The following is a 12,730-nucleotide window of genomic DNA, read 5'->3' on the forward strand; positions in this document are numbered from 1 at the left end:
TGATAGCTGTAATGGTTTGATTTGAAAAGTATTGATGACTGCGCGTTTCTGGGTTCGATCCCCGGTGAGCTGCCAAGGTGTGGAGGCAGACTATAATTTGTTACGGGACTCTTTGTTAAAGATTAAAGCAGGAAGTATGGCGCCACGTTACCGGCCTCAATGTTTGAAGGGCCACCTGCAAGCTGAAATTTGTAATTTAAAATAAGAACCGTGGCGTTCTGTGTAATTGTTGGCACAATAGTGGCGAGAGCTATTTGATGTGATGCAGGGCTGATAGGACCAATCAGACCATTTGTTAAATTTTAGAAAGAAACGACCTTCAAAAGTAAATAAAGGGAAATCCGGCGATGCTGGGAATACCGAGGTCACTCTAGGCAAGGAAACACCAAAAATTGTTCTTGCACTTTGATTTGGTGAAAGTGGCTGTTAATTAACAAAATCAAATATTGTGTTGTTGTCTAATGAAGAATTTTATTTGTGAAATGCAACGTGAGACATTTACCATAAGTCAATATCCAAACCTCCTCGCTGGCATTCAGCTTATACTCCTCCACGCAATAATAAGTCCATGTTCACCTGATCTATGTTCCCCAATTAACCTCATAACCTCAACATAAACGAAGGCTACATCCCAGCTGGGCGACTAGTAGATTAGAGACAGCGATGTTTGCAGTATGCTACAGATTCTTATCAGCAATAAATGAACATGGTGATCAGTAAGGTAGGGCCACTGGTTTTAAAAATGTAGACCTGTGCCAAATGGATGCTCTCGTTGCTCACAGGCTTCTTACTCAATAAGAAAGAGAAACAAGTAGGAAGAAATTTGTAACAAGAAAGGTTAATTTAAAACAGGTTATTAAATGCTAATATGATTTCAGTTTTAAATAAGCCGTCTGGGAGGAAAGTTCATATTGAAAGGATTATAATTTTAATGATCTTATGGAATACGTTTCCTTTAACACTTGTGAGTTGCTTACTTAATGAAAGAATTTCCTTCCCTTACAGAATTCAAAGATTCATAATGATAGCAAAACGTTGCCACTGAACCATATCCTGGACTATTTCAACTCTCCACAGCCAATTATTTAATATTCATTTTAATGTTATCTGATCTACATGTCTCCCAAGTAAATTCTGTGTGCATTTCTAATTTACCCCCTCAGTGCTACACGTTTCACCGATCCCACTCATATTGATTTAAACAAGAGCAAAGAATACAAGTTATGAGCTTCTTGTTATGTAATTTTCTTCCATGCTGTTGTCATTTCTCTCCTTTTGGTTCAAATATTTTGACACATTCAATTTATGCCACTCCCTCAGAAAGCAATACAAAGTTCCACTTTAAATATGACATCGAAAAATGAGATTCTGAACTTAATGGTAGCATGCACTTCCTGAATTTCATATGCTCTTAATTTTAACATGAACACCTTTTGGCTTTTTTATCGTAATATCGAAAAGTAATTATTTCTTTGGATCAGCATGTCTGGTTTTATACATATCGGCAGTGTGTGCTGCGCCTCACGGTCATTCAGGTTTCCTTCGTGAGGGTTGGCATTTGTCAGATCATATTTCCACAATTGCAACCCAGGAACCATAATGTAATGGGCAGCGCTGATTTATATAAAAAAGGCATAGTAGTGCTACAAGTAGTGTTTGTAGTGACAGTTCAATCATATCCCAACCATAAATGAAACCCTAGTATTCAAACCAGTAGACAATCTCTGTTTTGACTGAGCTATTCCAACTCAAAGAATAGCTGAGAAATATCAGACAGCACTCATAGCTCCAGGACTTTATGTGTGAATATTTCAGACGTATCACATTTGTATAAATATGGTTTAATTTCACAAGTTTCACATTGAAATAAAAATCTTCAATACAGTATTCTGTTACTTTGTTATTTGAGCCATGTTTTCTGTAGTTCTGCTTCCTCTTATTTAATCTTGAGTCTTGTTAACAACTGTAGACCTACATACAAAGAACAGTGTTATTTGTTATTTAATATTAAAAATATTTAATAACCTCAAATAGCAAGATATATATTTAAAAATGAAAGAAAACATTGAGGCAAAAGAAACACTGAATGGAAAACTTTGAGGCCAGTACAGGCATTAAGACGCTTAATTAGTGAAAAACAATAATGTATCAACTGCTGAAGTTATATGTGAGAGAGCATTCATGGTCTCGTTTAACTCATTAGTTGCTAGTGAACAATGTCGTGATCCCATTCACCCGATTATTGTGTAGACAACATATATATTTGGGAAATTTTATTCAAGTGTTTACACGTTTGATCTCTCACCTAAGGCCTACCTTGTACTGAAGGTCTAATCCAAAAGGTCTAATTTGTTTTGTGATGTCAGTTCAACAGTTGAGTACAAATAATCTCTGTGAGGAAAACTTAATCTGTATTACCTCTTTGAATGAAGATACATTGTCCATTGTGAATTTTTGAAAAAGTCTTGTATCGAACTCTTTTTCTGGTTGGTCTTCATAACAGCCTCCCTGATGTCTGGAGGAAGTTTCCCATACACCTATTATTATGCAGAAATGCTTGAAAATTCATCACATGCAGGCATCAAGATCATACAATTTAATATCAGATGCGAAGTCTAAATACATGGAAGAAATGTATTTCTCAATTGGAAATGCGTAAGGCAAGCAATGGTGGAGGGGGGGAGGGCAGAGAATAGGTAATCAGCTGTATTTTTGTGGCATTAGGAAATGTGGAGCAGGTGTTCAAGATGTTTAATTTACAAGGGAAATCATTTATGAAGGACCACATAAAAATTTAGTGGTGATAGGATGATTGATAATTTAATGTCTGGAATGATAAAATTATTTGAGGGAGAAGTTCTAGGGCAGACATACAGAGTTTGCATGTTCTGATTATTTAAGGAAAGATAGTCTTAAAAGATGAATTTCTTAAATGACTGTCCTAATTTAAATCAAACATTAGTATGTATATCAGATCATACCTTTTTTCCTTTGTAAGACTGTACCACTCCATATTTTTCACTACACTTCATGCTTATCTTGCTAAGGAGAAGTACAGGTAGATGTACTATTGGACAGTCCTGTGTCAGATCAACACTGCTTGAATTCCATTGTCTGTCATTATCATCTTCATCTGGTCTTTATAAATCATGCAATAAAAAAAAGACTGATAAAAATTTATAAATTATATAAATTCTATGGGTTTCATCCGAAGCTATAATGCATGCTTTCAAATCAAATATCACATTAATATTAATTCTTTCTTGTTCCTGTTCATTTTAATTTCAACATTTAGGTCCATCCTGTGAATACGACAGTTTAATGCTGGTGCTGGTGTTGAAAGAATTGACCCTGATGGTTTATTATCAATAATTTACTTTACGTATGGAAATGGGTTTGATTTCTCAACCAAAGTGTATAAGGATTAAGTATGTTTGAGAACATGGTTATGAGGAGAATATTAAGACCAGAAAGAGAGGAAGTAACAGTAGACCAGATATATTTTCACAACCAATCACTTCGTAGTTTATATCTGCACCAAATATTATCAGGGTGCCCAAATCGAGGATGAGCTCGATTGAGCATTTAGCATGCATGTGAGATATACATACAATTTTTTAGTGGAAAATCCTGAAGGGAAGACACCACTTGAGAGAGACAGTTTAGAGGACAATATTAAAGAAGATGTGTTGACCCTTCAGTTTCAGAATTAGTCACTTGCATCGCATACTTACAGATCATTGTCATTACCAAAGTTGCCAGTTTCTGTGAATATGTCTTGCACATTGAAAGTGGGAATATCATCAGTAAAGCCTGCAAGTGATATGTATTAAGTCATAAGAAAGAACTGTCGATCACTCCTACACAGAAATAAATAATTTTTGAAATGTATACTACTGACATTAGCATAAACCAATAGAAGATTTAACCCATTGTTCTACTGGTGAAATAGACACATAAATTAAGATTAAATTAATAAGTTGTATGCTTTAAATTAAGCTTTTAGTACAGAAAGGGAATAGCTTTAAAAATTAAAATGTTGTAAGTTATGCACATAATCCTACACTCATAACTTGATAATGCCTTACTTTACAGCATTTCTGTTTCTCAAATAAAGGTACATAAAAGAAGTTCAGAGTGGGAGAATGCAAAAATGCCATAGCAATTTGTTATGTAATGGCGAATCCCTTAAAGAATGAAAACCATCTAAAAATATTTAAAAGCTTGTATAAATAACATTTAAAAATGTGGTTCTTACCTGAAACAAAATACATACAACAAATACATTCAATTATCTTAAGGAAAATTTCTGATACCCATTCGTAGAAAAGAATAAAACTGATAAATAGGCTCTGAGCAATATGCACACTTATGAATGTAAAATCAGATGAAAGTTGGTATGTAAAATACATATAAGAGATATTGTGAGAGGTAATCTTTCATTCACTCCCACCATAGGGTTCCATACCACACCATAAAAATGTGATGTGCGCAACTAAAATTTCAACTCCAACAGATATGCATATGCTGCTAAATAATGTTAGTAATTTCTAGCAAATGTTAATGCAATTTTTGCACAAACTTGCATTAAATAATAAATTTTAAGTTATTTCCCACATGTTTATAAAAACATAGCTTCGTCCTTTCTGTACGAAACCTATAAATATGTAAAATGACGTAATAATTAACATACCTGTCAAGGGAAGCATTTGGCTACAACAGCTGTGATATTCCTTGTTGGCCATATCCTATAAGAAGCAACATAACTGAGCACTAATTTCCATTTAAAATTCCAGAAAAACTCTTTGTTTTGTTCCTTCAGGAATTCAGATTTATAATCTTCACAAAGTTTAATCTATGAGCATCCAGTGATTTGTGAACTCAGAAACATTTTCTTGTGTATAGGATGTTGTACTGTGTAGTCTGGTAAAAGTTTTAGAAATTGTAGAGGTGCTTACTGCTTCCATCATCATGGTGCAACGTCTCAGAAGACAGTGATTTAACACTTACTGCCTTAAAAACCTGAATTTTATCTAAATTTAAGAGTTAAAAAGCATACCTAGACCTATCTCTGAGCTTTACTTGTGTTTGTCTTTTTGTTCTCATACAGAAAGCTATTTTGTATATCACAGAAGACAGACATCTTTTAATTTACATGTTATTGAATGAAACACAAAGATGATTAGGAACAATGACTAGGTATGCATTTGGAAAGAGGCAGCCATACCTATTTGAAAGTACTCTCTCGAGGAAAATGAACTGCTCATTCTGCATTGCCAATACGTGGCTGAGTTTCTAACCTACTACCTCCTGAATACAAGTCTATAACATTATCATTGTATCAGTCTATTCAGTAGCAAGGATGGCTATGTCCAAGTAAATAAATGCATCTCAGTGTTCATAACCACATTTTCACACTTCTGACAAACTCTGTAGTAATATAATCCAAATATTCAATTCAAAGATTGTTGTTGTATAAGGTCCTCAGCAGTTCCACCATCATTGTATTTTCTTCAGGTCCTTCTTAAGAGTATTCTCCCCTCTATAACCTCATTTTCAAAGAAGTTGCCATTCAAGGTTGTTAAACATTTCATTTGTTGTCAGCCCCAATCATTAACTCAAGATCCATCCACACAACAATCTTTGTTTATTTCAAAATTTATGATGTGTTAAAACTACAATGCTCACATCGCATTTGAGTTTTAGTGCCTCGCTCCAAAGATGTGATGTAAATAATATTCTGGTTTTAACCCTTTTAACACCCACATCTTTTGTAGTTTTGTTTTACTTTAACTTTAATTAATTTATAAGGTTTAATTTTTAACATTTAATAGTTGCATCACATACTCAATAATAGCCTTAGAAGATGATGCCAACTAGTAGGCCTAAATATGTACTAGACGAAATGATATAAATCTGGAAAGGAATAAAAGTTGTTGTGTGGAAGGATCTTGTATTGATGACTGAATCATCACATAACAATGTGCTTCTGATCAAGACTACCGTCTGTCCCCCCCCCCCCCCCAATATATCTACATGTCCAGCCCATCATAGCTTTCTACACTTCAATATTCTTAGAATACTTGATAATTTGTATAAATTAGTTTTTGTTGAAAAAGTGCTATACATACTTCTCATTTCGCACTCATAACAATTCTACAATATCTCATTTGACATATGTAGACACTGTAGTTGAATCAGCATCGTTAAATACCTAGAATACACAGAAGAAACTGAAACGCATACCTGCTCTAGAAAGATTCTCCACGGACGCTGAACAGAGCGCGAACTAAGCAATACGACACACATTCATTGGTTTCAGTATTTAAATCTTGCCGTTACAAACACACACCAGAAAGCTGTGAATAATATCGTAAACAACTTTAATAGCGTCATTTAATACCACGAAATTAATGTGAATTTTATAATGCAAATAACTCAAATATGAATCATTGCTTTTTACATGACTCCTTACGAAGTTACTTTATACTTAACAATTTCGATAATTTAAATAATTATATTTAATTAAAAATGAAAGAGACAACAATATATTTAAAAATAGCATAAAACATGAATTTATCCGTGGAAAATACGAAATACATACTCGAGGCTTTGGTTTTGAATCCAGAATATTGAACAGTATCACGTTTATAACTATTTCAGACAAAATTATAAAAGTAAGGCGTCCCGCTACATGCCTATGCAGGCACTTGGGGGGAGTGAAGGTATAGCTCCTACTCTTTCTTGACCTCGGGACCAGATGGGGGTGAGTGGTCAGCATCACGCCCCTCCCGGTACCCATTGGACAGGAGGTTGGGTGGGCCCCAGAGCCGGTATGGACGCAGAGGAAAAAATCCTCTGCCCCCACGTCGGTGATCGAACTCCGATCGCCCAGCCCGTAGCTAGTCACTATACTGACTGAGCTATAGACAAAATAATCAATGTGTGAAAAAATTTATGTGTTTGTGAACATGTCACTCGTAATGAAACTAAGACTTACTGATAATTCCATGATCGAGAGGTTCCGGGTTCAAACTCGGCCTGGAGACCAGTGTTTCGTTATTTCCCCATCCCCTCCAGGCAAATGCCGGGATAATACCTTGAAAATAAAACACGACCGCTTCCGTCCACCCTTTCCAATTCGTTACTCACTATCATTCTCTCGTTCGACGCTATATAGTCTGAGCTACTGAAAAAGCGTCGTTAAATAAACTTTAAATAAATATAACTCCACGAACAGAATCATCCACAAGAAGCCACTAGTCTACATTAATTCTGCACATTTTGGGAAAACTGAACGGTCTTAACTGTATTTGGAAGAACCCACAACTGGATTCTATCCTGGGCCCAGTCCACATCCTTTTTATCCATTTAATATTGTCTTACCATCTACATCTAGTCCCTTACCTCCACTTTGTGCAACTAAAATTGTGTTCATTCCTCATGTACCCAATGTGTGCCACATGTCCAGGCCAACTCATACTCCAAGATTTGATCAGTCTGATAATTTGACAGAGTACAAATTATGAAATTTTTACGCCTTGTTAAATTAATCTATATACAGAATGGACTCTAAAATGGACGTGATTACTTTTGTCTTATTTCAGAACTGCTATACATATAAAACAATCCAAATGTCTTAAGTTATAAGCACATTTATGTATTTCTGAAAAATGTACCTAAATATGTGCATAAAATGATCTATTCAGTTTGGTTGAATCATTGCACAGACACAAATTTGAAAATTAAATCAGTATTTTATTAATATTTTAAAGAATTCTTTTACTAAAATTGATGTTGAATAGGTCCTCCACTTTCTTGGATTATGACTAGAACCATACCTTCTGTTGGTTGATGGCTGAGAAGGTGTTATGACATGATACAAGAATTCACACATTCTCGTATTTGCTGCAGTAACTCCAGGGACTGAAAGAATTTTCTGGTTTTTGCACAAGATAACAATTCACTATTGCCATTTTGTCAGAAAACAATGTTTCCACACTACCAGGTATAATAGGGGCTTTAAACTTACCTATTATTAGATGTGCCAAAAATCAATTTAAAATTATTAAAATGTCCAACAACAAAATAATATAAGAATAAATACGTTATGCATAAATAGTACTTCAGCCATATCTGCAGTGTAACTTGACTGACTGTAACAGAATGATGCTTTAACACAAGGAATATTATGAAATATCAAAAATGTTCAGACCAGAAATAGCTGATGTTTCTAACACAGGATATCATCTTTAGAGGATGGTGAGAGGAATTTAACATACCAATATTAGATATTTTCATTTATATTATTTATACCATTGTCTTCCTACAACAATATATAGGTTGAAAAACATTTTTATACACCTTTGCACAGAATTACAAATTTTTGTTTATTCTTGATGAGGTTTTGCAGTAGGAAATGCACGTTGTTCAGGCGGTGTCAGGGTTGATGGTATATCTTCACTAAGTTTCTTAGCAAGGAAGTAAATCTCAGCTAAAGCAATGATGAGCGCAAATATTACTCCAAGCAGGAGCCGGAATCCAAAATCCAAGTTGCCGACTATCAGCTCAATGCCGATGAATCCGAATGCAAATCCAGCCAGTACAGAGATAATAAATTGTAGCACGGCAATAAGCTGCTTGTTCATCTGTTTCACTGACGGAATAAAAAATATAGATATTTAGAAAATTAACATCATATTGTGTGTTCCAGTGCAACAGGGGTTCTCAACCTTTACGAGACCTGGGGGTCACATTCACTGTTTTTATCAACCCATAAATGAGCGAAATCAGTTGAAATGCCATTGCAATTTATTAAAACGAACCTATCAACTGAGGCCTATGTCCACATAATTCTCATTATTTTCCTTTCAAAAAATTGGCCATTAGTGTGAGACGTGAAGCTCCTTTTGCTACATAATCTCCCAGTATCAGATTTAATTGGTCTTACTGCATCCCTCCATATGTTCATCAGTATGATGTCATAGTTCTTGATTTGATGTTCTTAAAGCCTAAAGTCAAAGTTGCTTGCAGTGATTGCTGTTGTTCAATAATGATGATACTAACAAAAATTGTTTAGGTATCAAGAAACAATTTTTCATCAGAAAGGTTGATAGAGTAATATAAAAATCATATACAAGCTAAACAACACTTCAGTGGGTCACATGTAGCCTGCATGCCATGGGTTGCAAATGCCTGTTACACAGTACTTCAGAACAATGTAATAATATATATTATGAAAACAGGTTTGTGCCATGTCAGAAGCTTCTTCCAATATCTTGTGACCCTACCATTGGGATTCATGCCTCTGGGTGTCAACTAAGGCAATTCAGGCTTCTACCTACATGATAAGATAAAGCTAGGAACCCACATTTTACATGGAAGCATACAATGAGTAGGATTTTCATTTTATTTCTGATGACGATGGATGGCACAGACTACAGAGAAGGGCCTTGTATTCCCCATATACTAAAAGTTTCCAGTTTGTTACAGATGCTGAAAACAAATATGCTGCATCCAGCTGGTCTTAAACCTTGAGACCTTTTTTGCAAGGTAAGACAGTACCTTACCCTTATACTACTACCATGACCCCATCACTATATGGCTTTATAATAATTAAAACTTTTTATATTCTCTACAGATCACCACAAGATACCCAAGTCTACTAACAGCCTTTCAACTTATTATGCAGATCTTACCATCAGTTTAAAGTGCAAGTAATTGTTATTGTTCTGAAATGTTACAAGCAACTTCCCGGTGATTATACGGGTTGAAACTATAACAGAGGTGGAGGAAAATACAAATGTTCCATAACTTAACATCACACAACAGTTCAAGGCTTTGTGAAGTTGTGAGGTGCGAGCAGTTCAGTGTAGACTTAATATTTTGTATGGTTAGGGATCTGTGAAAAATATGCAACATTTATTAAAATTATTATTAAATGAATGAAAGTGGTCTATCTCAAGGTAGATCATAAGGGAGATCTTGGCACTGACAGAATGATAAATCTTTAAGAAATGTATTCTGAATGAATTAAATTGACCCAGAACAGGGAGTCATGTCTGATTCTGCAAACTGCAAGCACCAATGCACTCAGTAAATGTCAATGTAATTTTCTTTGAATTTATTCAAACATGTAAATGTCAGATATTATGAACCATCTAAAAGTAGTAATGTATCACAGTTCTGGGTCAACTGTATTGGTGTGCATGTCCCCAATTATTTTACTTACAGTGATATGAAATGGTCTCCTCAGGTTCATGAACTCTGAAAGTGTCCACATTCCTTGTCATCGCCTTATATTCTCTATTAGCTTGTCTGGCCTTGAGGCATTGGATTCGGGCTTCTAGTTCCTGATTTCTGGGTTCAACTTCAGGCCGAGGTAATTTCACATCACAGCCCATCAGTAAATCATGAAATGAGTTCAGTCTGTTTGTGTCATGACTCACAAAAAACTGGTGCTGAAGCCACTTGATATCATCAAGACAAAGAAGTACATCTTCACAATCTTCTTGTGTAATATTTAACTTATAGTTTTTGACTCCTTCAGGAATGCCTTTATCATTGAATGTAATTCTATTTACAATAAATTCTTTTAACTTTTCTGATGGTTTGATTTGGAGTAAAGGATCCATTATGTCACTGGTTTCTTAGATACAATTATGGCATAAAAGTACTTATCACACACAGAATTGTTTCTGTGCCTTGTGATACTGGTGCCCAAAAATTATTTACTTTCCGATAAGAAGTTTCTTCTCTAGGTCAGAATAAAATTCCTTTAATTCTTCCTCCTTTTCTTGAAATGTAGCATCTACTTTGGAGCACTTCTGGGTCATATCTTCAATGAAACATTCCCAATCTGCTTTCCTAATTTCACGTCTTGCTATCAGAGTTGTGTCCTGGGAAACAAATCGTGTATAAGATATATTATTATTAATTTTTTGCATCAACTGTACAATGTCAAAGATAGTGTGTCCAACAGCATGTTATATGGGCATGGGCTACCATTACACTCCACATGAATGTATAGTAACCTAAGTTTAGAAGAACAAAATTTAGGTTGCTGAGGTAATGCAACAAATTGTCTCTGTAAATTTTAACTTACAGATCGGTGTTGCTCTTCTTTCTCCAAAATGCGATTACACATGCTTACAGCCACTTCCAAGTTGGCATTTAAAGTTGGTAAATGGATATCAGAAGCTAATTTCACTCTATCTATTTGTGTGTCTTTGATTTCTGTTGATCTCTCAAGTATCTGGAATAACCTCTCCACTTCTCGATCAGAACGTTTCTCCTGTGCAGATAAGAGCTTTGTAACACAAGTAATGAAGTTATAATTCAGCCTTTACAGTGTCATATATAATTAATAATGTGCTGAAGTGAGCCCTTCTGTGGTTTGGTTATTACTTGGCAAAAATTGCTGAATATTTTTTACAATGCAATTTGGTATATGACACTGAGAGTGTAAAAGTGCTACACTCTGAATGAAAGACCAGAACGATATCAGAATTCAGACCTAACCCGTTTTGGAATGACCTTCCATGAAACACTTGAAATGCCACGTTACTCCACATCCGTTACATTTATTAATTTCAGCGCATGTGGCAACCTATCAGTGTTCCATAGAAACGGCAGATTTCAGACTGGATGTTATTATTTTTTTAATTTATTTTGAAACTTCACTGTGACTACTGTGAGCTAATTGACCTTACTTCAAATTCCTTCAGAAAAAACTTGATTTCACCACTTAGAAAAGGTCGATGATCAAACAGACGGAACCATATTTCACCCACGTCTAAAAATAAAAGAATATGAACCATTAATAGAACTTTACCCCATTAAACAGTAACCTATTAAATATATCACACAATACACGTATCATATGACAAACACAAACCCTTGATAACTGCTGCCATATTACTGTGCAGTATGTAGTCCAATGAGATTAAAGAGCGGGAAATAATTCATTTGTAATTCGCTGTGGTTTCCGAACTTCTTGTTTCTTATTGGTGGCAATGGTTAGAGCAATATCGATCAGTACATCACAGCCATCTTACGTCTGCGCATTGTTCGCCGCAACACGGTGCCTTGTGTGCCAAACATGTAGTGCCATCTGTGGCGGAATTAAGAAATCGTCGAAGTTAGGAATTGTGGGTAATTTGTTTCAGCAAGGCAGGCAGGCATCAGTGTGCATAGTGTTTCGAAAGAGGAAGGTGGTTTTTATTCGCAAATGTAGTAGTGTCACTCGTTTATTGTCGTTTTGGACTGAAAATTATTTCAGGCCAAATCGTCAAAATGCCGGGTTTGATTCGTGTGAGTGAATTTGTTGAAGAAACTCGTGAGGATTATAATTCACCAACAACATCAACGTTTGTGTCACGGATGCCACAATGTAGACAGACAATTGCATCTTTGGAAGAGGTAAATTAGATTCGTCAGAGGATTTTTTTTGGAGGGGGGGTTTCGTTTCGTTTTGTCGTAGTCTGAAAATTGCTGCTTGCATATGTTGCTTGTTTTGTATAAAAGTTACTGTGATAGAACGTTGATTTTGTTTACAATCTCTAGTACTTGCAATATTAAGCCCCGTTTATATTGCCGGCAAGGAAGGGGCATCATTATTATTCGACTTCTTTCCATTCAAGTGATTATGTAGTGTTGGGAAGGATGGTGTTCAAGAAGCTTGATTAAAGTGCGAAAATTGCAGTGACAGGTTGTGGGTTAAAATTAGGAG

At 35.3% G+C, this 12,730-nt stretch overlaps 4 protein-coding genes across 14 annotated transcripts in view; 1 reads left to right on the forward strand and 3 right to left on the reverse strand.

Moving 5' to 3' along the window:
- Asap (ArfGAP domain of ASAP) overlaps window positions 1-12,730 on the forward strand; it is a 180,350-nt gene that overhangs the window by 52,950 nt on the left and 114,670 nt on the right. For 5 of the 6 annotated variants that reach the window (XM_022075556.2, XM_022075551.2, XM_022075552.2 and 2 more), the window contains exon 1: window positions 12,160-12,420. The exons of the other annotated variant lie outside the window; for it this stretch is intronic. In XM_022075556.2, the coding sequence (XP_021931248.1) occupies window positions 12,295-12,420 (126 nt within the window). In that variant the 5' untranslated portion in view covers window positions 12,160-12,294. Of the gene's footprint in view, window positions 1-12,159; window positions 12,421-12,730 lie in introns of those variants that run through there. 6 annotated transcript variants of the gene reach the window in all.
- Window positions 1,821-7,638, reverse strand: LOC110835380 (uncharacterized). Of its 5 annotated transcripts, XM_022075536.2 has the most exons (7): window positions 6,605-6,785; window positions 6,247-6,359; window positions 4,694-4,748; window positions 3,735-3,813; window positions 2,982-3,138; window positions 2,419-2,537; window positions 1,821-1,971 (listed from the first exon to the last, which is right to left on the reverse strand). In XM_022075536.2, the coding sequence occupies exons 2-7, from the start codon at window positions 6,307-6,309 to the stop codon at window positions 1,941-1,943; spliced, it is 504 nt and encodes a 167-aa protein (XP_021931228.1). In that variant the 5' UTR covers window positions 6,310-6,359; window positions 6,605-6,785; the 3' UTR covers window positions 1,821-1,940. The 5 variants fall into 5 exon arrangements, with proteins under 5 accessions (XP_021931228.1, XP_087208023.1, XP_087208022.1 ...); XM_087351897.1 differs by lacking the exons at window positions 6,247-6,359; window positions 6,605-6,785 and adding an exon at window positions 7,001-7,638; XM_087351896.1 differs by lacking the exon at window positions 6,605-6,785 and having other exon boundaries at window positions 6,247-6,455.
- On the reverse strand, window positions 8,288-10,634 carry LOC110835381 (vacuolar ATPase assembly protein VMA12). Its single transcript, XM_022075539.2, has 2 exons — window positions 10,232-10,634; window positions 8,288-8,656 (listed from the first exon to the last, which is right to left on the reverse strand). Exons 1-2 carry the CDS (start codon window positions 10,632-10,634, stop codon window positions 8,391-8,393), a joined length of 669 nt encoding a protein of 222 aa, XP_021931231.2. The 3' UTR covers window positions 8,288-8,390.
- Muted (biogenesis of lysosome-related organelles complex 1 subunit 5) lies at window positions 10,574-12,024 on the reverse strand. Of its 2 annotated transcripts, XM_022075546.2 has the most exons (4): window positions 11,897-12,024; window positions 11,712-11,794; window positions 11,105-11,293; window positions 10,574-10,898 (listed from the first exon to the last, which is right to left on the reverse strand). In XM_022075546.2, exons 1-4 carry the CDS (start codon window positions 11,913-11,915, stop codon window positions 10,731-10,733), a joined length of 459 nt encoding a protein of 152 aa, XP_021931238.1. In that variant the 5' UTR covers window positions 11,916-12,024; the 3' UTR covers window positions 10,574-10,730. The 2 variants fall into 2 exon arrangements, with proteins under 2 accessions (XP_021931238.1, XP_021931239.1); XM_022075547.2 differs by lacking the exon at window positions 11,712-11,794 and having other exon boundaries at window positions 11,834-11,915.

This window comes from Zootermopsis nevadensis, unplaced genomic scaffold (genome assembly GCF_977971745.1).
Source record: "Zootermopsis nevadensis isolate Lab colony 2312 unplaced genomic scaffold, Znev_1.0 Znev_ptg000020l, whole genome shotgun sequence".
Taxonomy (NCBI): Eukaryota; Metazoa; Arthropoda; class Insecta; order Blattodea; family Termopsidae; genus Zootermopsis; species Zootermopsis nevadensis.

Bases quoted from the DNA above. Each gene is read 5' to 3' on its own strand.
- LOC110835380 (XM_022075536.2), bottom strand. From the start codon at position 6,309: ATGTGTGTCGTATTGCTTAGTTCGCGCTCTGTTCAGCGTCCGTGGAGA. The intron at 3,814-4,693 runs GTATGTTAATTA...TATCACTTGCAG, and splicing joins CCAAATGCTTCCCTTGACAG to GCTTTACTGATGATATTCCC. The intron at 3,139-3,734 runs GTAAGTATGCGA...TGATTTATAAAG, and splicing joins TTTGGTAATGACAATGATCT to ACCAGATGAAGATGATAATG.
- Muted (XM_022075546.2), bottom strand. The intron at 11,294-11,711 runs GTAAGGTCAATT...TTATCTGCACAG, and splicing joins TTTTTCTGAAGGAATTTGAA to GAGAAACGTTCTGATCGAGA. The intron at 10,899-11,104 runs GTAAGTTAAAAT...TTTGTTTCCCAG, and splicing joins AAGAAGAGCAACACCGATCT to GACACAACTCTGATAGCAAG.
- LOC110835381 (XM_022075539.2), bottom strand. From the start codon at position 10,634: ATGGATCCTTTACTCCAAATCAAACCATCAGAAAAGTTAAAAGAATTT. The intron at 8,657-10,231 runs GTAAGTAAAATA...TTATTCCGTCAG, and splicing joins GGAGACCATTTCATATCACT to TGAAACAGATGAACAAGCAG.